Source organism: Botryllus schlosseri, chromosome 1 (genome assembly GCF_051294905.1).
Source record: "Botryllus schlosseri isolate E-star chromosome 1, Bs_hap1, whole genome shotgun sequence".
In the NCBI taxonomy this organism is placed as follows: Eukaryota; Metazoa; Chordata; class Ascidiacea; order Stolidobranchia; family Styelidae; genus Botryllus; species Botryllus schlosseri.
The window spans coordinates 23,980,836-23,999,801 of record NC_137236.1 but is presented as its reverse complement, the minus strand read 5'-3'; the positions used below and the strand labels follow the sequence as shown (position 1 = coordinate 23,999,801).

The following is an 18,966-nucleotide window of genomic DNA, read 5'->3' as shown; positions in this document are numbered from 1 at the left end:
GGCGGTTTCTGTATACGAAATTATCCAAATATAATTTTATTTATTATCCTATGGCTAAGATAGTTTAGGTACGGTTTATTTTGGATTGGCGGTGTCACCAATCTATATTATTTTGCTTGGACTCGGTTAATCTGAAATTCGGCGAGGCAAAATGTCGGTCATATTAATAGTTAGGGTCTTATCTTCGTACAGAACAGTATTGCATCTTACTGTCCCCCTTTCTGGAAATACGGGGAGGTGAGTGGTGCATTCTACCATCACTACTATCAGAGCGAAAACACGGTGAAATATGTGCAAGAATGTAAGCTCATTCGGATTACGCGGACACATAAACTTACCCGTCAGGAACTTCCTCATTTTATTGGTGACTTTATCATTGAGAATCAATCCGTAAAAAAGTTGTCTAGTCAATTCCATTCCATTCTCGTTTAGATCTTTCGAAATTAATCTCTTCATATTCGATCGGTCGAGACTCGCGACATGCAGTGCGCAACAAAATTCCTGGACACATGTTCAAGAAATACGCGTAGAATGAAATACATTGGTGGCCAATACGTCCGATTTCGAAACATGAGGGAAGAGTGAAATTTTCCAATCAACAATATTTCACTATTTAGGCGTCGGGAATCTTTTTCGCCCGAAGAGCCTTATCGGCCCTATTTTACCATTTTAACTCCCAAAGAGCCATACATGTAAATCAAATGCTACGTCACAATTTCAAATCTGTGACGTCATTGTATCACTCATTCTGACTATCTACATGAGATTTGTTGTCTGCGACACATTTTCACTGTGAACACTCGTACTAATCATGCTGGTTGTCGTATTTGAACAATCGATACTGGAGTTAAATAAATCGTTTGCACGTGACATCTTTTTAACCGTATTAGAGTGAGAGTAATGTGATATTTTTCGGAGCTTAAGACAATGAACATTTCCAACAGACGTAGATAACAGCAAAAGTGTGAATCTACTATTTACACGTTTTTTTGCAGTTAATACTTGTTTTGGTATTACTGATATCTTGGTCACATGATGGTCACCACAACAATACAATGACATACAACGATGCGCTACACCCCTAGATTTTTTCGCATTTTAACAGCTATGGCCATGTTTGTAATTTGAGTTTGTTATTGTGACTTCTATGGCAGTACATTTATCACCGTAGATCAGGAAGACAATGTGTATTCAAAATCCCCATGACATACAGGCGTCATTATGTTTGCTATTCTCTTTGAATGAATCAGCGTATCCTGCAATCCTAGATTTCGCGTGGGGTTCTTCGGATATTGATCGCCGGCGTGACAGCAACGTAAATTTTAGGATTTTGAAAAAGAGGGTACGAGTCCCTAACCATGGATACGGCATTACCTTTAGCATTCAAAGAAATGGTTATACTACCACGAGAAAAATTATTACGGACCGTGATAAAAATTCACTTACTAGTTTATGCAATATTCACAAATTCAGTATAAGATTTAAAAAATGGCAAAGACCCATATGTTATACCCAAAAGAGCCATATATATGGGTCGTGAACCATTAGTTCCCGACCCCGGCACCAAGGAAAAATCGCGACCTCGAAAACATCTAGAGTAGCCCCTTCGCGATTTATTAAGATTTGATACCCTGACTTTAATATAAGCACCCTCCCAGCACTAAGAAAGAAAATAAGCATCCTTCATACAAAATAGGCATTTCAGCACCTTCCATTACCGCGCCATGACACATTATTACCAAATAAAACCACCGCGGAATAATACTGTGATTCCAATCTGAGATCATAGTACAAATGTCATCCGAAGGTCCACAGAGGAAAATGACGCGCCCCGTGCAGAAATGCCAATTTCTAATAGCGTATGCAGTTTTACTTTTGGTTTAATATGGTACGTTCGGACGATTCCAATATATTTTGACTATATAGGAGACGGGAGGTCGCAAAAAAAAAAACATAAAACAAAGTAATAACTAACAGGCCACCAGAGGATAATTTGATATCCCATATATTTTTGAAGTCACCACCTCCCTCAGCTAGGGAAGCGAGGGGCTGTTGCGTTGGTACGAGTCTCGGCTCTACCAAGTTTATATGTGTCCGAGGTTTCCCTGGACGCCACATCGCGGACCTAACTGCCGTAGCAGTGTTCCGAAAGCCCGGAGTTAAAGTAGGCCAAGCCAAAAGTCGGTAGCAAGGTTCAAGCTATGAACGCATGAAAAACGAGGGTGGCCGATGATGAGACAGAGCGAGAACTGTAAGTGGTCCGAAACATTACAAACGGTGACGGACTGAAATTACTTAAATAATGTCGTGGCGCAAATGAACGTGTACGCCAGAGGTCTCAAACTCAAATGTGCCCGCGGGCCAATTCCCCACTTTTTGATGGCGCCGCGGGCCGCATCACCAATAATGGGGGAATTCAATGTATTTCCGAGTATGCCTTATTTGATGGGACCTTGCAGATTGATATTCCACACGCATCTTGAAAATGTCATTTATTATTGTGAATCCACGCCAAAAAAAATTACATTTTAAAATATTTGAATAAAATTGTTGCTGTACTTGGCATAGTTGCTGTATATTTAGTTATGGGCACCATCCGAGAGTAGGCTACAAATGCTTCAGGACATAGTAAAAGCTGTCGCGTTATGATTTTGTAGCTAGCGAACATTTGACGTGACACAATTATAGGTAGAATATTTTAGAATTTTGCAAAGATTTGCCTGATATCTGAGCATTGAAGCAGTACCGCTTAATCCGGGTTTCAGGCATACTCCTGAAAGCAAGTCTATTGATCATGTCCATTGTCTAAGTCAAATTAAATCATTTACCTTAGAATATTGGAACATATCAAAAACAACTTGAATATAATGGTTACTGTGCCATAGCAATGGAAATTTCCAATCGCCCAAGTATATTTGATCTTCCACTGCGTGGTAACTTTTTATAGTGATGTAATAGTGAAGATTGATGAGTAGTTTCAGGCTTCTGGAGTAGTTTTGGGCGAATTTCCAGTTTTCAAATTTAAACCAAAGGATATTTGATAGTTAAATATTGTCGAATACCTCGAAATCCAAAATACCGTCGCGGGCCGCACAAAATGGACTTGAGGGCCGCGTGTTTGACACCTCTGGTGTAGGCGATAAGCGCTACGGTATATGCGTGAATACAAACAAAACAAACAAACCTCCAGCAGCTCTAACGATAAATCTGATGATGTGAGCTTAGAGACGATGATTTGTACAAATACCATTAATGTAGATAAAATTCAATCCTGGACTTGAAAATCGCGACTATCGCAATAAATTGCACCAACTCCCCATCACATTAAAACGTGATTGCCGTCGAAAAATTGGGATTCGAATAAAATAGTATTTACGGTGAGCAGAACGATAATAAATAAACAAAGAATCGGTCATCGTTATACTATTTTATTCGAATCCAAATTTTTCGACCGCAATAACTCCGCTTCCACTGGTTGGAATTGAACTAAATTTGGTGAGCATAGTTTCTATAGACAGCCTAACACTTTCATGGGGTGAACAGAAAAATTTCAAATTTTTTATTATTTATTTTTATATAATAATAGAAACTTTCTTCTCCTGTAGCAAAGCGGTTTACTGGCTGGAATTGAATCAAATTTTGTGTGTAGGCTTAAATTAGGTAACCTAACAATTTTATCAAGTAGCCAATACGATTTGAGAAAAAAAGTCATTTTTGAAGAGCCCTAATGTACAGTGATGTTGGTTTCTACTGCTTTCAGAAGACACATCAACGTGTGCACAGAGGGGTGATTAATATTAATTTAACCAAAGACAAATAACAATTTCATGGTCAGCCTTACTTCTTGCTGGGTCAATCCCCATGATGACAACACAACGATGCTCCAGAAATGCCTACCCTGGGTTATTTGATACCAAGTGCATAGTGTTTGGAACGGAGCTTTGCAATTATCGAATTGGCACATTTTGGTTACATAAACGTCGCTGACCTGCATCGTCTGATGGGAGAACGCAAAAATATCGTCAAATGAATTGGCGATATCTTGATCTTTTTCCGGATTTGCTCCAGCAGACAAGAAGTCATTCAGGTCTTTTGGATTGATTCCCAAGTTTTCCAAGTAACAGCGGGAGAAAACGAATAAATTTTCCAACATTCCATGGTAGGCCAGTCTTGTGATTTCACCATACTTTTCAGAGGACAAGCGGAAGAAATTACGAAAAAAGGCCGACATGAGGCCAGAAATGCAATCAGGCAAGTTTTCCGAATTCGTTTTAAAAACATTCGTTGCGTACTTAAGAAACATGGGAATTCGACACAAATTCAATAATTTCGGCGAAGTATCTACGAGTTGATCAATCATCAGATCACCATCAACAGAGTGTCCTGATGCCGCCAATCTCAGATTTTCGTCGTCAAGTCCTCTCATGCCGATCACTTTATTGGGTTTCTGATCGTTAGTAAAGTTCCAGTAAATATTCCACCGCGACGTAGTCAATATGTATGCACCACGCCATATGTTACCACCCATGATTCTAGCAATTGTTTTACTGAGTCTAGAATTATTTTGTTGACCGGTTTTCGGTAGACTATTCACAGCAAAGTTATCTAAGCACTGATCAAGGCCGTCAATTGTCAATAATAGCTTGTCAGAATTCTGATTTAACCACTTTGCTCCAGCACGTCTCTCGTTTTCCGTTAGCTCAGTCATAGGATCGCAAGTCATTTGTTCGGTGAATAAGAGATCAAAGGCATTTGCGGTACTATTGTTGTAAAGGTGGGCTGCCTGGACGTAATGAACAAGTTGTACACTACGAAGCGTCTCAACATTTCCATCGGCTACAGCCAAACAATACATTGCTGAAATGGTCGATTTTCCAGCCCCCGCTTCTCCGAGAATCATAACATGTCTGGGAGCTTCGTCCTTCAAGGGATCGTGAAATTGGACATGAGATATTTCTTCAACGTCGCGACCAAACACAGTTTTGCTAGTACCGTGACTTCCATTTTTCGGATTGCCGTCAGTAGAGTTTTGCATATCTATCACCATTGTTGTGGGACGAGCAGGCATTTTGATTTCCCCAACTTCGTTTCGCAGATGTAGCCTAGTCTTTGCTAGAAATGACATTTCTAAAAAATAGTCGGAAATAAGATGATCGTGCAGATTCGATATATTCATTTATGTGCTATATCCACAACACAGCTATGATCTTATTAGTATAGTCATTGACAGAAAAGTATTGGGTTTGGTAGTTGGTCGTTCAGGTATAGTACCCGCACTTTCGCAATGCATGCGTCAATATGATTAATTCCGAAATCGACTCAGAAGAAAAACAACATGCACTCTAATAGTTATTTCGTCGATACGGTATTGCCATTTCTTGATCCTATAGTCGAAATACTATATACTCGAATTTCGTGAGTGAGGGAATTCAAGGAGGTGACTGGATTCCGAGTTGACTAATTGGTTTGGGTACATCGCGTCCAGTTACTTTTTAACGTTTTACTTGATGACAGGGACTGTCGACTACGGATTGAGATTGGCAGGTAAAATCGGTATAGCAAAGGCATATCGGGATTCAAAGCTACTTGGATCTACCCTTTTACTTGATTAGCCCGCAGCCAATAGCTATCCACCTCCCATGGCTAGAAGTAAGTGGGAAGTCACCGAAGGATAAAATTTATGCATGGGCCAGAGGTAGTCAAAATAGTCATGGTTGTTCGTAGCTTGCAGTTACTACTCAAGAAGAAGTAAAAGTTGAGATTCACAAATATGTAAATAACTAGGCATTCCTAAATCTATCAAGTAGAAGTAACTTAAAATATAACCGGTCTAGAAAGTAGTGAAATAAGTTAGAATAAGCTTGCAGTAAGAGTATATTTCATCACTATCATGTAGGTCAAACAAACCATTCAGATGTTTTATAAAAACTCACCAGCTCCTAAACTTATCTGCGAATCCACTCTCCTTTTAATTTCAGTACTGCCCGATAGATTAACCACAGTGAGCTCTGTAATAAATGTGCTTGTCTTTATATGTAGGCTGATACTGGTCATGTAGACAGTATCATTGACGTGCCACCAAATATTGTCAGGGGTGCCGCGAATCATTTGGGAATTTTGCGAAGAACTATAGTTTGTTTGTTTTGAGGTATTTATTTGGTCAGTCTGCTACTATGGTCATTTACAGCAGGCCGATATTCTTCACTTTTATTCCGTAACTGCTGACTTATAACACGATCCAATTCTTGGCTTTTAGTAAGACACCACTCGCGCGGATGAGGGGAAATAACTATATGGGACACTGCTTCGCAACTGATAAATAAGCACATACAACCAATTAATTCGAAAAAATCATGACATTGCGGATGAGTGTGTAATCGACCCGTCATCATTGGGCTACTATGTGTCGAAATATCGTTTCCCACTCCTATCACTAGCTCATAACTGAATGATAACTATGCGATTTCCACTTTGCTCGGATTTCATCACGGATATATTCTACTAATAAATTTTCTATTATATGCCCGTCAAGTAGATGCAATATCGTTTCTCGCAATCAAGTACGCCGTGTCGATGGCCACGGCTTAAAATCACATAAGATAGTTTATCTTAAAAAGCCATCGCACCTCGCAGTGAGCAGTAACTTCTCAAGTACTTCGTAGTTCTCGCCGCACAAAATGAACCATTCTTCCTAAGGATTCAGCCGACTGCTAAATAAGTCCATTGATGGGCAGGATCGTTATTGTCTAGTAACAATGGACTTACCCGGTATAGCTTACTAAATAGACGCAAGACCCTAAATGGCCCTGACTGAATCGATCCTGTATTTTTAGTGCGTATAAAGCTGTTTTATTCATCAATCGTTTCAACACTACGTTGTATTCTAAACCTACGCCGTCCCCATATGCTCTTAGCGCTCCCCCACCGTCCAATCTGATAGTCATCGTCCCCTAATCGCCAATTTCATGGTCCGCGCCCCCTGGCGCAAACTTTGGGAACCACTGATCTAACCAGTTCGATTTCATACATTAACGAACCTGAATCTGTATAGCCGAATGTAAATCTGATTCCCTATGGCTCAGTGTCTCGCAAACAATGAAACTCACGGCAAGCCTCTCATCCGGTTTGTGTCATTAATTACAATGATACTGTTCAATGTGATTTCCTAATGAAAATATGTCTTCATGTTCTTTATTGGAGCGAAGGATTATTAAATTAAATATAATTCCGACATTAGCACACAGTCAGGATTTCTTTTAATGTCTTCCGTGCAGTGTATAATTTAATTTCGTATCGTTGCTACCGTATGAGCAATTTTACAATTAATTTATCATTTGTACCTCTGTATATATGCCTGCTATTGTGTCGGTAATTGTAGATAAGCGAGAAATGAAAATTCTTTGGATATTGCAATCAACTCGGTTTATGCGCGATTGTGCATGTATATGAATTACTTAATATGGCATAAAGTGTACGCAAGTGTAAAGAAAAACACGAAAAAATGCGTATTTACGCTTTCAAATAGCCTATACCATTCACATTGATGAATTAGCTTGCACATGTCATGCACATGATTGAAAACCTTGCTTACACGTCACAACAGGAAGTGGTAGCGGAGGCAACACCACTTACCACACACTGATTGACACGACTTCACCATATTAGTCGAGTCTCATATATAAAAGACCGATAAAAAAACGCTGAAGATTACAATATCATGTAGCCTTCATAAATATAAGATTACCATATTTCTATTAGAACTTATTCAAGATCTGCAGTGAGGAATGTAGAGTAACTCCCATCATCGAGACAGTAGAGAAACAGGTTTCCCTACCGTAAATATAGATAAGGAAAGTAATGTTACACGGCAAAGTCAAATAATGCGGGTTTATGCCTAAATAATCGCTGCATTTGGTAAGCTTGATGTGTCTTCACGCTTGTTACAAGAGAATTAAAACAATGTTGTGGAAGATCGTTGCAGTGCTGGAAAAATGTAATTGCTCGCGGTCTCCCGGAAATGATCTCGCGTACCCTCATTTGAGAAGTCGAAATGTAGCCTAAAATGTTCAGGTCCTACTTCACAGGTTCCTTGAGTAAATATCCTAACAATTATACCGAAGTCCAGCCCTTTATCAGTGATTATCACAGCAGCAACACTACTACTAAGTAGAAGTAGATGCACCGCAGCGTTCCGTTGAATTATGAATAAAATGCTTCCAGTGGACGGGTAACATAATTGAACTGAAGAGTAGGCTACGCAATTAACTAGCTTGAAAAAGTAACTTAGACTTGAGATCACGTTTATTTTGTATTTATTCGGAGGTGGACAATTTTGAAATATTGACTTCATCTTCGAGACAAACGTATTATTCTGGAAAGGCCCTACAAATTGGTGCAACTTTCGAAACTGCATTCAGTCAACGTGATGAAGGGGCTACTTCGTCCGCCACTTGTTAAGACAATTTTACTAGTGCAAGTGACGCCAACATGTCTTTAACAGCATGAAAAGTAAACCGATACTGTAAGAGTAAGTAGTGTAACATGACAATCATAATATCCTTACTAAGTGTGCTTAATGCAATGAGGAAAAAACCTACTCGAGTTCTCGGCAAAAGTAGAACTACGTTGTTACTGACCACATTTGCTTACCATTAATCACCTTCGTGTACTGAGTGTACTTATCTCCTGCAACAACATTCACTCTGGCATTTCGGAAATCTTGAATGACGTTATCACCTTCAGCCAATATTGCATGTCCTATAATGAAACAAAACGTCGTGTCAAGGGATTTCGATTTGTATTTCCTTCTATGCCAAGAATTACGTGAATTTAGGAATGATTGACTGTAATAAAGATAAAACAACATTAATCCAACATCCACAGCAGATCTTGGATAACAATAGCAATTATACATGACAGTTAATACTATGAATGAAGAATGAACAACAGGAATCAATTTCGGGCCGAGGGTGACGTTGTTTATATTGTGTTGTGGTAATCATGACTACTCACTTGTAATGCAACGCCCGTTAGATGCGTTGATATCATGATCGCTTATAGAAATTGAAACCATTTCGGCATTAACGAAATTTTGCGAAGTTGTTATTTGAATAAAAATTTTCATGTATTGTATTCTGTTATTCTAAACTAATCACTAACATGCACACTAGCGTTTTAAGATTTGAAAAATTGTCAGGAAACTTCGGCCATTGTGACCCAAAAGATGGTTTAGTACATAAAAGCACTTTTATGAGCAATTTCGGTTATCTTGAACGTGATGTTTTTTCCCTCAAAGCCCCCAAAGATCCTGAGGCCATTTCCGCTCACTAGCTGATACACCAGAGTGTTTACGTTGATGTAGTTTTGACCGTGTAGCCATTTTGCAGCTTTTGTGACGTTACCAGTTGAAAGCCGTTGTGCAGAAATGAGAAATTGCTAGGTAATATATTTGTTTTAAAAATTGTACTTAAATGTTGTCTTATTAATGTCATATTTATCTCCGTTTTCCTCTTCAAAACATGTCTATCGTGTTCATGGGAAGCATTTGCTAGTTGCACGGGTGACAATGGCTTGTCATGGATCTTACTTGGAAGGAGCCACGTTGGGTTGCAATGTCGTGAACAAATGTAGACATTTGCAGCTAGTTTTCAGGCAGTAAACGCTATTTGAAGGTGTATGATATGTAGTGTCAGTAATATTCACCCCAATTTTAGTTCATCTGTAACATAACAAGTTTCCTCATTTGATGACAAAGTGCAATTTAGCAGAAGAACTTAATGCCGATTGATGATTTCAAACTTTATTCCGACCCAATAAAGAATGACGATTTTTATTTCAAATGATAATAATGTAACAGTTGCGGGCATAAATCTTCTTTGACATTATGGCTGCTCGCAATACTGGTATTGTGGTGGATTGTGGCGGTGAATGGCGCTTCTTTGATATACGCCCGAGATCGAAACAGTGCTCCCGATGACACCGGCAAGTATTTCTCATGAACACGATAACATTTCATTAACGTCAAAATAAATTGTTTGTTAAAGCATCTGAAGAGACGGATATTAGGGTTGGGGGATGGAGATATTAGGGTTTGATGTGGTCTAGGGTCAAAGTAGGAGTTAGAGTATCGCAAGATTACGGTTGGGGGAGAGGGATCTTAGGCTTGGATGAGAGGACGGTATTAGGGTAGAGGAAGGAGGGACGTTGGATGTGGGTTGGGGTTAGGGTATTCCAAGATTAGGGTTGTGGAGAGGGAGATATTAGGGTTGGAAGAGGGGTATTAGGGTTGGATGTGAGTGATGGTTAGGGTCAAATTCGACGGTAGGATATCCCAAAGTTAGGGTTGGGGAATTGGGATATTGGGGTTGGAGAAGAAGGGGATATTAGGGTTGGGGAAGAGGGGATATTAGGGTTGGGGGAAGAGGGGGATATTAGGGTTAGGGGAGGGCAATATTAGAGTTGGAGGTGGGTTAGGGTATCCTAAGGGTTTGGGGTGAGGGACACGATATCCAACCCAAATATCCCACCCTCTGTCGACCATAATATCCCCCAACCGTAATCTAGGGATTCCCTAACCCACGTCCAACCCTAATATCCCCCTCCCCCAACCCTAATATCCCCCTCTCCCCTAACCCTAATATTTCCCTCTCCTCCAACTCTAATATCCCCTTCCCCCAACCGTAATCTTGGGAAACCCTAACCCCAACTTTGATCCTATCCCACATCCGACCCTATTTTCCGTCTCTCCAAAGGCAAAAAACACAATTTATTTTGACGTTTATAAAATTGTGTTATGTTCATGGGAAACACTTTCTGGTGCCATGTGAAACACTGTTTCGATCCCGGGGTCTATTGAAGAAGATCCGGTGATACTATTTAAAAGGTCTATGAAACGAGACAATTGGCGTGATTGGTTTTGTCTGGTTTTGATCATTGTCTTGGCCCTCGTCTGGTCACTGTGCATTTGGAAAGACCAGCTAGCAATCAGAATTCGCATAACTTACTGATAAAACTGAATCGAACTTTGCTTAGGGTGGATTGCACAGATGTCGATTAAAAAGTAATCACCGATTGCCTTAATCGGCGATAATTTAATCAGCGAGCAAGGTCACCTGGTGACTCTGTGGTACAGATACGGATTCGCCTGTGAGTTATCTTATCGCGGATTACTGACGCAAATCGACGCAAATGACGTAAGGTAGCAATCAGCTGTTTTCGGTCGGTGGCGATATGAACTGTGTCGTCATAAGGGAGAGATGCGCTCTTCATAGATATGTATGTTTAGTCGATGTCATGTGCGTATAGTAGGGTTGCCATACGTCCGGAATTTCCCGGACATGTCCGGAATTTCACTGGAAAAATTGCGTCCGGGAGGAAATTGTAAAAAATGCCTAAATGTCCGGAATTTTGAAGGCTTGAAGAAAGCTGAAAAGTTTTCGTAAATCAGCTTACACAATATTCTTTTCAAGCAGATTTATGCTATTAGAAATTTTTCTTCGCGCTACGCGCGGGTTAATGCAACGCATATTGATATGAGTATGGGAACCAGGCACGGCCCTCGCAAAAAATGCAATCAAACATAAATATAAATCACCATCATTTACTGAAATAATTCTAATTGTAATCGCAATTATAAGCTCACGGCATATTCCTAGAGTTTGTAAAGGCCGATTGGATGCTTCAGTCACAGACAGTGGTTCCAAATCTTGGGGTCGGTTGCCTCCATCTGGGGATCGTGAAGATGTTGGACGTAATCAGCTTCCAAAATAGGAAGTGAGTAAGTTTGGGCAAGCTGATTTTTTTTAGTAATCAGCTAATCAAGTTTTCGCTGGGCCACGGAACATTTCAAGTTGGAAATGAGGTCGCGACCATAAAAGGTTGGAAATCATCAGATAGGCAACCTGCTGGTGAATTTTATAGTAGCCTAATATATGGAAGATTCAACATTATTGACAGAATTCATTCATAAAATTGAACAACCAAATGATATAGTATACGTGTCCAAGACGTTACAGCGATTACCCAATGGTAGGCCCAAGATCGGTGCTTTTTTGGAGGGTAGAAGGGGGCTGGAAAATGTTGTTTCGGACCTGGTTAAAGAACACAACTAGATAGCCGCACCGACCTAACAGTATAGCAGGGCTGTCAAACTCAATCCCGACTGGCCAGACACGGTCCGCCAGACGATTTCATCCGGCCCGTGAGGAAATCCATTCCAGACCATTGCAAGTAGCAATCACAAGAGCTCACATTACAGATGACATAATTCATGACCTATGTTTCACTCTATTCTTGTATACTGTCGATGGGCAATGCTTTGCTAGTGTGACGTCATATTGACCGACAATGTGTAATACCTCATTTGTAAATGGGCTAGTGGGCGCTATAGAGTGTCCGGAATTTGCTTCACAAAAATATGGTAACCCTAGCGTATAGCAGCTAACTAGACTGTTGCTACTTCACAGTGTAAGGTTATGAACGCCAGAACGCGTCAGAACAAACGTTTTGAGGTCATGAAAAGAGGTATTATAGGAATAGCGTACCAAAATCATCGTCTTATACCGGTATTGCTATGCCAGAAACTCTACTACAAATTTCGTATATTGCAAGACATTTATCTCATTACTCTGGGATATCTAGAACTAGATAGATACTTTTCAGAGAATTTTATTTTCCGTTTATTGGTGCATTAGCCGCTTCACCAATGTGAAGATATACAAATTGAGTTCATACACACACATTTGCATACGATTTTGATTTCTCCATACCAATGACAATTGGCTCTGCAGGAGTGTAGAAGTAAATTTCAGCCATTGCAAGGATCTAACTGTTGTGCAATGTGCTCAAGTGCTGTACAAACAGCAATGCATTTATGTTACAATTTTGCAATGCAAACTTATCTGCTGTTACCTAGTTGAGTAATCTTGTTTGTTGACAGCCAAACCTCACTTCAGTTTATCAAGAATTTGGTCAACCATAAAATTCAATACAACCTGTTTTATAGAGAGCTACATTAATATAGTGCAATATCGACTGAGAATAACAATGCATCCATACCTCAATGTTCTTGCTACCCTCAATATGTTAAAGAGCCTAGCGGAAGAGAGAGTGCCAAGAAGATTGGTCAAAGGCAGAGCAAATCCATTGGAATATACCCTGGAGGTTAGCGACACCGATAACGTGACGGCACAACCGAGCACGACTTCAGCGCAGACAGATTGTTCAAAATCACTTCTCTGGAATGTCTTGAGTATTTAGCTCGTGTTTGAAGACCAATAACCACACATTCCATTGCTCGTCAATTATTTTTATTACGAGATCCAGTAGCCTATGCTGTAGTCAGAATTGGACAACTAGAAATTCAGCTTTTCAAAATTAGACTATAATGATAATTATGGCTGCATATTTTCCCAAATTAGAATAGAATTATAGACAGTAGTTATTTTTCAATTGAATTAGAATAGGGATTACTGCATATGTGAAAATTTGGAAATTGAATCTGCACAACTCGCTTAGTATTGTAGAGTTCTACTGTAGAATTTTCAGCAAAACCAGAAATTAAGTTAGAATTATATTACTGGCATTTCGCACTTACTATTCTAATTATACAGCCAATTTACTAGTTGTCCAAGTCTGGTTTTTGTGCTATTTCGATTCGTTGCTGTATTTTCTCAATTTTGCAGTTCTTTTTCCATTTTCAGTTTCTGGTACTTGACATGCATCTGTAATTCAAAATATTTCATTCTGATATCATGCTGCTCCTTTGCCATTTCCAGGACGCTCATTTCTGAACACCACATTTTGATCACCAACATTATAGTTAAAATATGATTTTTTTCATCAACACACCTGGCTCTCATTTTCGAGACAATTGGCGTTGAGCTTTTTGTGTTCTCTGTTTCATCTTGCATATCTGAATGTAGTAATGAATAAACTGTGGGTTGCATCACCATCATTGTATGCTAACACTTACCGGTCTGTCGAGGGAACTGAAGGAAGCGTCACATCGCCATCAACAACGAAAAGGGCAGCAATTTCATTTGCTGCAATAAAACTATGGTTAACAATAGTTGTATTGATTCAATAGAGTTCAAATTCAATAGAGCAATGTTAATGTCAATCAAAACAACCCGCAATGTTCTATTTGAAGTATTCGTGTGGCTATGTTAGTACCAACACGATTCATATGGATTTCAAATTAGTACCTCAACTTACCATCGCTGTTGTGACATGAAGAACCAGCCTCTGCGCTCACATCCTCGTCGATGATGAAGGTGCAAACTGAGTCTTTGGAATATGCATCTGAATAAAAATTTTAGTTAGACATACATTAGAAAAGTTACTTTCAAATTATTTTTTCTTCTTAACCTCGCGAGGAAGGATGAATGACTAAAATCATGACTTGACTCGGGTCAAAATTACCTGTTTCGAATGGGATGAATTGATTTGACTCCAGTCACTTCTTCAATGTGATATATGAGAAATCCTGACTCAAATTCAAATTTCCAATTCAAGTTGCAAGCCTAACAATAATATGGTAAATGATATGGCTCAGGTGCCTGCACAGTAGCATAGCAAAGCCATACTGTTTCAAATTAAAATAGGATGCAAGTTCCTCTGCCGTTGGTTGCAACATATTAAAAAAGTTGATGTCCTAAATGTACTCACCGTTGTTTTTGTAGATCCAATACGGTATCGTCGTCATACGGATGTTTCAGACATTCAATTTGAGATGGAATATGGTCTGAAAAGTGATAATAAATATACCAGTGTTATGAAAAACAATTGCAGATTAATCAAGGAGCGGTTCACAGTCGAATATGCCGAGCAGTGTTCCCCATGTGTCATTTTCGTATAGCTAATGTGCAGCAGACTCTGGATATGATTAGTTCGTTGGGAATTACAAAAAGACAATGAATTCATGTTGTCCATAGTCATCAAAATTTGTCTATTCAGTTCGAAACGAGCGTTGAAATGCGAATATGAAGCACGCCGAGAGTCACGATAAACACAGATGGAAACAATACATCACCAACTGCAAATTTTAAAGAATTGCTTGTAATGTTACCTACCGAAACTTTTTTCCATAAAGGTCATCAACTGAAGGTAGCGGTGGGCCGCCGCCAGCTTTTGCTCGTTCGACGCGTCGTGATGCGTATATCTTTTTTGCTTTTTGTTTCCAAACTTTTCCATACATTCTGGATTTGGCCAATTTTTCTTACTGATTACTAGGGCCATTTAAAGTCATTAAAGTCATATTTTTTTCTATGCATTAGTAAGTCGTGAAATCAATTTTACCGCAAAAATCGCATCCATATGGGGTATATTAAGAAAGTTATAAAGTCATATTTTCCTGGTTAGGTCATATTTGAGTTATAAAGTCATATTGTTGTATACTTTAAATAAAAAGTGCCAATTGAAGCAATTACGCACTAAGAAAGTAAGGCAATTTCTGATTGAACGAAGGCAAACTGTAAGGTTAGCCTACATAACATTACAGTCGCAGACCTATGAGGTCACACATTGCATTATGAGGTCACACATTCCATTGTGTTGCTACACAATCTGTTTTACTTCTGTGCACTGAAGTGGGACGTCATTTGAAGTTCAGAGACTTACACAAGTGAAAGAAATAGTCAACGCATGGGAAGCTGAAGGAGTTATTGTAAAGAGCGTCAAAGATTCAGTGAACGATCCAAAGTCGACGAGTCAGTTAACAGAAATATGCCTCCACTATAACAATATTTCAAACTTGATACTGAAAATAAAAAGTTGTACGTACACTATTAAAGACACTCATGCTGATCTAAATGCCCTCGATTTCGGAAAAGATCCGCTTGAGCTCAAAAATTACTTTAAGAACCGACTGGACAAAAACGATGTGAAACAAATTATGGAGCTACAAAGACAAGACATTTCACCAGCGCTGTATGCAAAACTGCAGAAGTGTCAACCAACATCAGCGTCTGTGGAGCGCTCATTTTCCTTACTAAAGTCATTTTTACGTCCAAATCGTAACTTTAAAGACTCCAACATTCCACACTACACGAAACTGTACTACAAAAGTGGTTTAAACTAAAAATAGATGTGTATTACTGTTATGTTGTTCATGTTTTACTCGTCAGTTTCATGAGTGACATTGGTTACATAAAAAAATACACGATTTTCGCATAAAGTCATATAAAGTCATATTTTCCCAAAAATAAAGTCATATAATTGATTTTTTAAGGTCATATAAAAATGGCCCTACTGATTACATCCCAGGCAACATCTTTTGTTTTGTTGTTTTGCCATCTGTCTTTTTGTTTTCCATGGTTTCAATATATTATTCTATTAATTCAATTATTATAAACTTTTCTTGTCTGTTGAAATTTTCCGTCCTCATATTTTACTGACAAAGTATACTATCGAATTCTGTACAGTCTGTAAAAAATACCATACCGGTAATCACAGCATAAGGTACTATCGGCTGTGGTAGGCCCACGCTTATAATATGCACAAACAGTCCAACAGTTGTTGTAGTAGTGTCAGAGAACAATATATTCAGCTAATACCGCAACTGCACGTCAGAACATCCACTTAACACCATCTCCATACGAAATACCAATGTACCTGTAGCCAGCCCCGACAGCAGTCGCCGCGAAGCACACAGCCGATTAACTTTCTAGACACCTCGCTCGGCGGATAACATTTGGCCGATTAAAATTCATCGATTAGTGCCTAATCGTCATCTGTGCAAGGGAAGCCAGCCGATTACTGACGTTTAATCGGCGATTACGTATTAATCGACATCTGTGCAATCCACCCTTAGGGAAAAGAATCTGGAGAATTCATTGATGAAATCGGCGAAATCGACATACCAAACAAAATATACCACGATGAATACCCTCCAAGGGGGATTTTATGACGTCAAAGACACCCGCTTTAAAGATATGGAGATAATAGTGAAAATGGCCTTGGGTCCATATTAGATGATTGAGACAACTTCTGAAGGGATATCCAGTATACATATATTCCGCCTAATGACATATTGTTACGTTATGATATTAATTTTATGGAAAAGCCGAGTATCCTCATATTCGCTTAAAGGGCGATTGAATGAAATTGGTCAACAATATTGCTTTTTTCATATTGTATATACATCATTATAAGATTCACATGTAGAGCTGATAGCAGCGGTGGAATTATAGAAGCGGTCATGAAGTGCTCTTCTATACAAAGAAGTATGCTGTGGACTCTATTTAATTACTTAGTACCGACTGCATCCTCTGCAAATATTCGCAATTGGATGTTATTTCCTTTTACGACAAGGTTGTGAAAATAAGAACTCACTCGCGATAGTATGTTCCGACGACGGGTTGATATCTGGAGGACGGGGGTCGTGACCTCCTTCTGCCATTGCAGCAGTTTGGTATCTTCACTGATTGTAGTAATTCGCTTGATAAACAACAACTAGTTTTTCTAGTTACCTGTCGCATTCAAACATTTGCCTCGATCTTGGTTATCCGAAGCGCAGCACTTCCATTACAGTTACACGTCCAGTACTCTAGACCAGTGGTTCTCAACCGCCGGTCCGCGGACCGGTGCCGGTCCACGACGACTTTTCTGCCGCGCGGTACATTAGGATTTTATACCTCAATTTCAAGACGTAAGAAGGCTGCTTGTCCATTGGTAAAATATATAAAACGTCAAATTTTAAACTGATGCATAACTTCGTGAGGTAAGATTAGACTAGGAAACATGTTCGATTTGACTTGAAGTTCAAGCTGTCTCCGGTGACGACATACGAGTGACTCGCAAAGTATGACCTGACTCGCTAAACCGCGCAATTCGTACGATCATTGGTTTTCCATTCAATAATTTTGTGGATAGCCAGGTATCGGCGTTGCCAGGTGTTTTCGTGCGGCGCGTTGTACTCGTAACCGGGCTATACGTCTGGTAGTAGTGGGAAATGAGTAAGATAGCTCGACAAGGTGCTTGGTCCTACTCCAAAACGCTTCATCTTTGGATAATGTGGAAGAGAAAGAAAATCATTAGTGTTGTCGCAGTCGGTTAATCCACGGCCTTCGGCGTGAAATTATAGCCTATACATGTTTATCTGGGCAAGTCAATTTTATCTCCACTCAGCACTCAGCAGACACTACCGTAAAATTACATGAATACCATCTTAAACATATTTAATTCCGAACAAAACCCTCACCCTCTAGTACAGGGGTGGCCAACCTGCGGTCGTAGAAGGAAGTTTTTGCGGCCGTGGACAAGTAATTCAATGACTTTCTGTTGGCGGCAGCAGACAAGAAAATTCAATATGCGAATTGACTCCCGAATTTTTGATATATTTTATTCATTCTCGAAATTTTCTTTGCGCCAAGTCGCGGTTCAATGAGACATCATTTTTCGATTTTATTAAAGTCGTAGTCCCACTTGCAATATGAGCCCCACAATACTGGTGCGAACAGCGGAGGAAATGATGCGCCGCCCTCATAGAAATACCTCACGAAAGAAATTTGTTTCTGGTACGTTTGGGAGATTCCCATATCTTTCCACTATACCGACAATCCTGATGGGAGCTGGTCAATAAAAAAGAACACGCAACGAAGTGGCTATAATAACAATTTGCCCACCCAAAGATGCATCATCATTTATAACTTGCCCCTAATTTCCGAAAACACCCCCCCCCCCATCAACTCTGATCTGATCGCATTGGCTGAGAAAGGATAAATCGTATAGCAGTGGAATCAAAGTGACTTATGACCATTTTACACATTTTGAGAAAATTGTTTTTACATAAAGTTTTCATCTTCTTTCAGCCATATATATTGGCCCTGATTGACCTTGAATTAATAAAACAGATATAACCATGGCCAAGATATTGCCGAAAACCATTGAAAATTATGCAAAAACTTGATTTCTTCAAGTTATAAAAATTGTCATTTGATATTTGAAAACTGTACATAAGTCAATTTG

The 18,966-nt window shown here is 39.4% G+C and overlaps 2 protein-coding genes across 7 annotated transcripts; both read right to left on the bottom strand.

Moving 5' to 3' along the window:
• Positions 1-3,733: 3,733 nt before the first annotated feature.
• On the bottom strand, positions 3,734-17,503 carry LOC145434030 (uncharacterized). The gene is made up of 4 exons (XM_080311311.1): positions 17,332-17,503; positions 8,650-8,757; positions 5,934-6,008; positions 3,734-5,127 (listed from the first exon to the last, which is right to left on the bottom strand). Exons 1-4 carry the CDS (start codon positions 17,396-17,398, stop codon positions 3,803-3,805), a joined length of 1,575 nt encoding a protein of 524 aa, XP_080167437.1. The 5' UTR covers positions 17,399-17,503; the 3' UTR covers positions 3,734-3,802.
• Positions 13,291-16,253, bottom strand: LOC145445395 (uncharacterized). Of its 6 annotated transcripts, XR_013916995.1 has the most exons (6): positions 15,072-16,253; positions 14,668-14,743; positions 14,215-14,301; positions 13,973-14,042; positions 13,849-13,912; positions 13,291-13,786 (listed from the first exon to the last, which is right to left on the bottom strand). XR_013916995.1 is itself a non-coding variant. In XM_080323607.1 (5 exons), the coding sequence occupies exons 2-5, from the start codon at positions 14,702-14,704 to the stop codon at positions 13,900-13,902; spliced, it is 207 nt and encodes a 68-aa protein (XP_080179733.1). In that variant the 5' UTR covers positions 14,705-14,743; positions 15,072-15,222; the 3' UTR covers positions 13,291-13,899. The 6 variants fall into 6 exon arrangements, 3 of the variants coding, with proteins under 3 accessions (XP_080179733.1, XP_080179717.1, XP_080179726.1); XR_013917006.1 differs by lacking the exon at positions 14,668-14,743 and having other exon boundaries at positions 14,215-14,286; XR_013917002.1 differs by lacking the exon at positions 14,668-14,743 and having other exon boundaries at positions 13,291-13,721; positions 14,215-14,286.
• Positions 17,504-18,966: the final 1,463 nt, after the last annotated feature.

Excerpts from the sequence above, each read along its gene's own strand:
- LOC145434030 (XM_080311311.1), bottom strand. The coding sequence starts at position 17,398 with ATGGCAGAAGGAGGTCACGACCCCCGTCCTCCAGATATCAACCCGTCG. Across the intron at positions 6,009-8,649 it reads GTACACGAAGGTGATTAATG|AGCTCACTGTGGTTAATCTA; the intron begins GTAAGCAAATGT and ends CATTTATTACAG. Across the intron at positions 5,128-5,933 it reads GCAGATAAGTTTAGGAGCTG|AAATGTCATTTCTAGCAAAG; the intron begins GTGAGTTTTTAT and ends ACTATTTTTTAG.
- LOC145445395 (XM_080323591.1), bottom strand. The coding sequence starts at position 15,237 with ATGGCCCTAGTAATCAGTAAGAAAAATTGGCCAAATCCAGAATGTATG. Across the intron at positions 14,287-15,071 it reads CTTTATGGAAAAAAGTTTCG|ACTCAGTTTGCACCTTCATC; the intron begins GTAGGTAACATT and ends CATATTCCAAAG. Across the intron at positions 14,043-14,214 it reads TTCATGTCACAACAGCGATG|CAAATGAAATTGCTGCCCTT; the intron begins GTAAGTTGAGGT and ends GTTTTATTGCAG.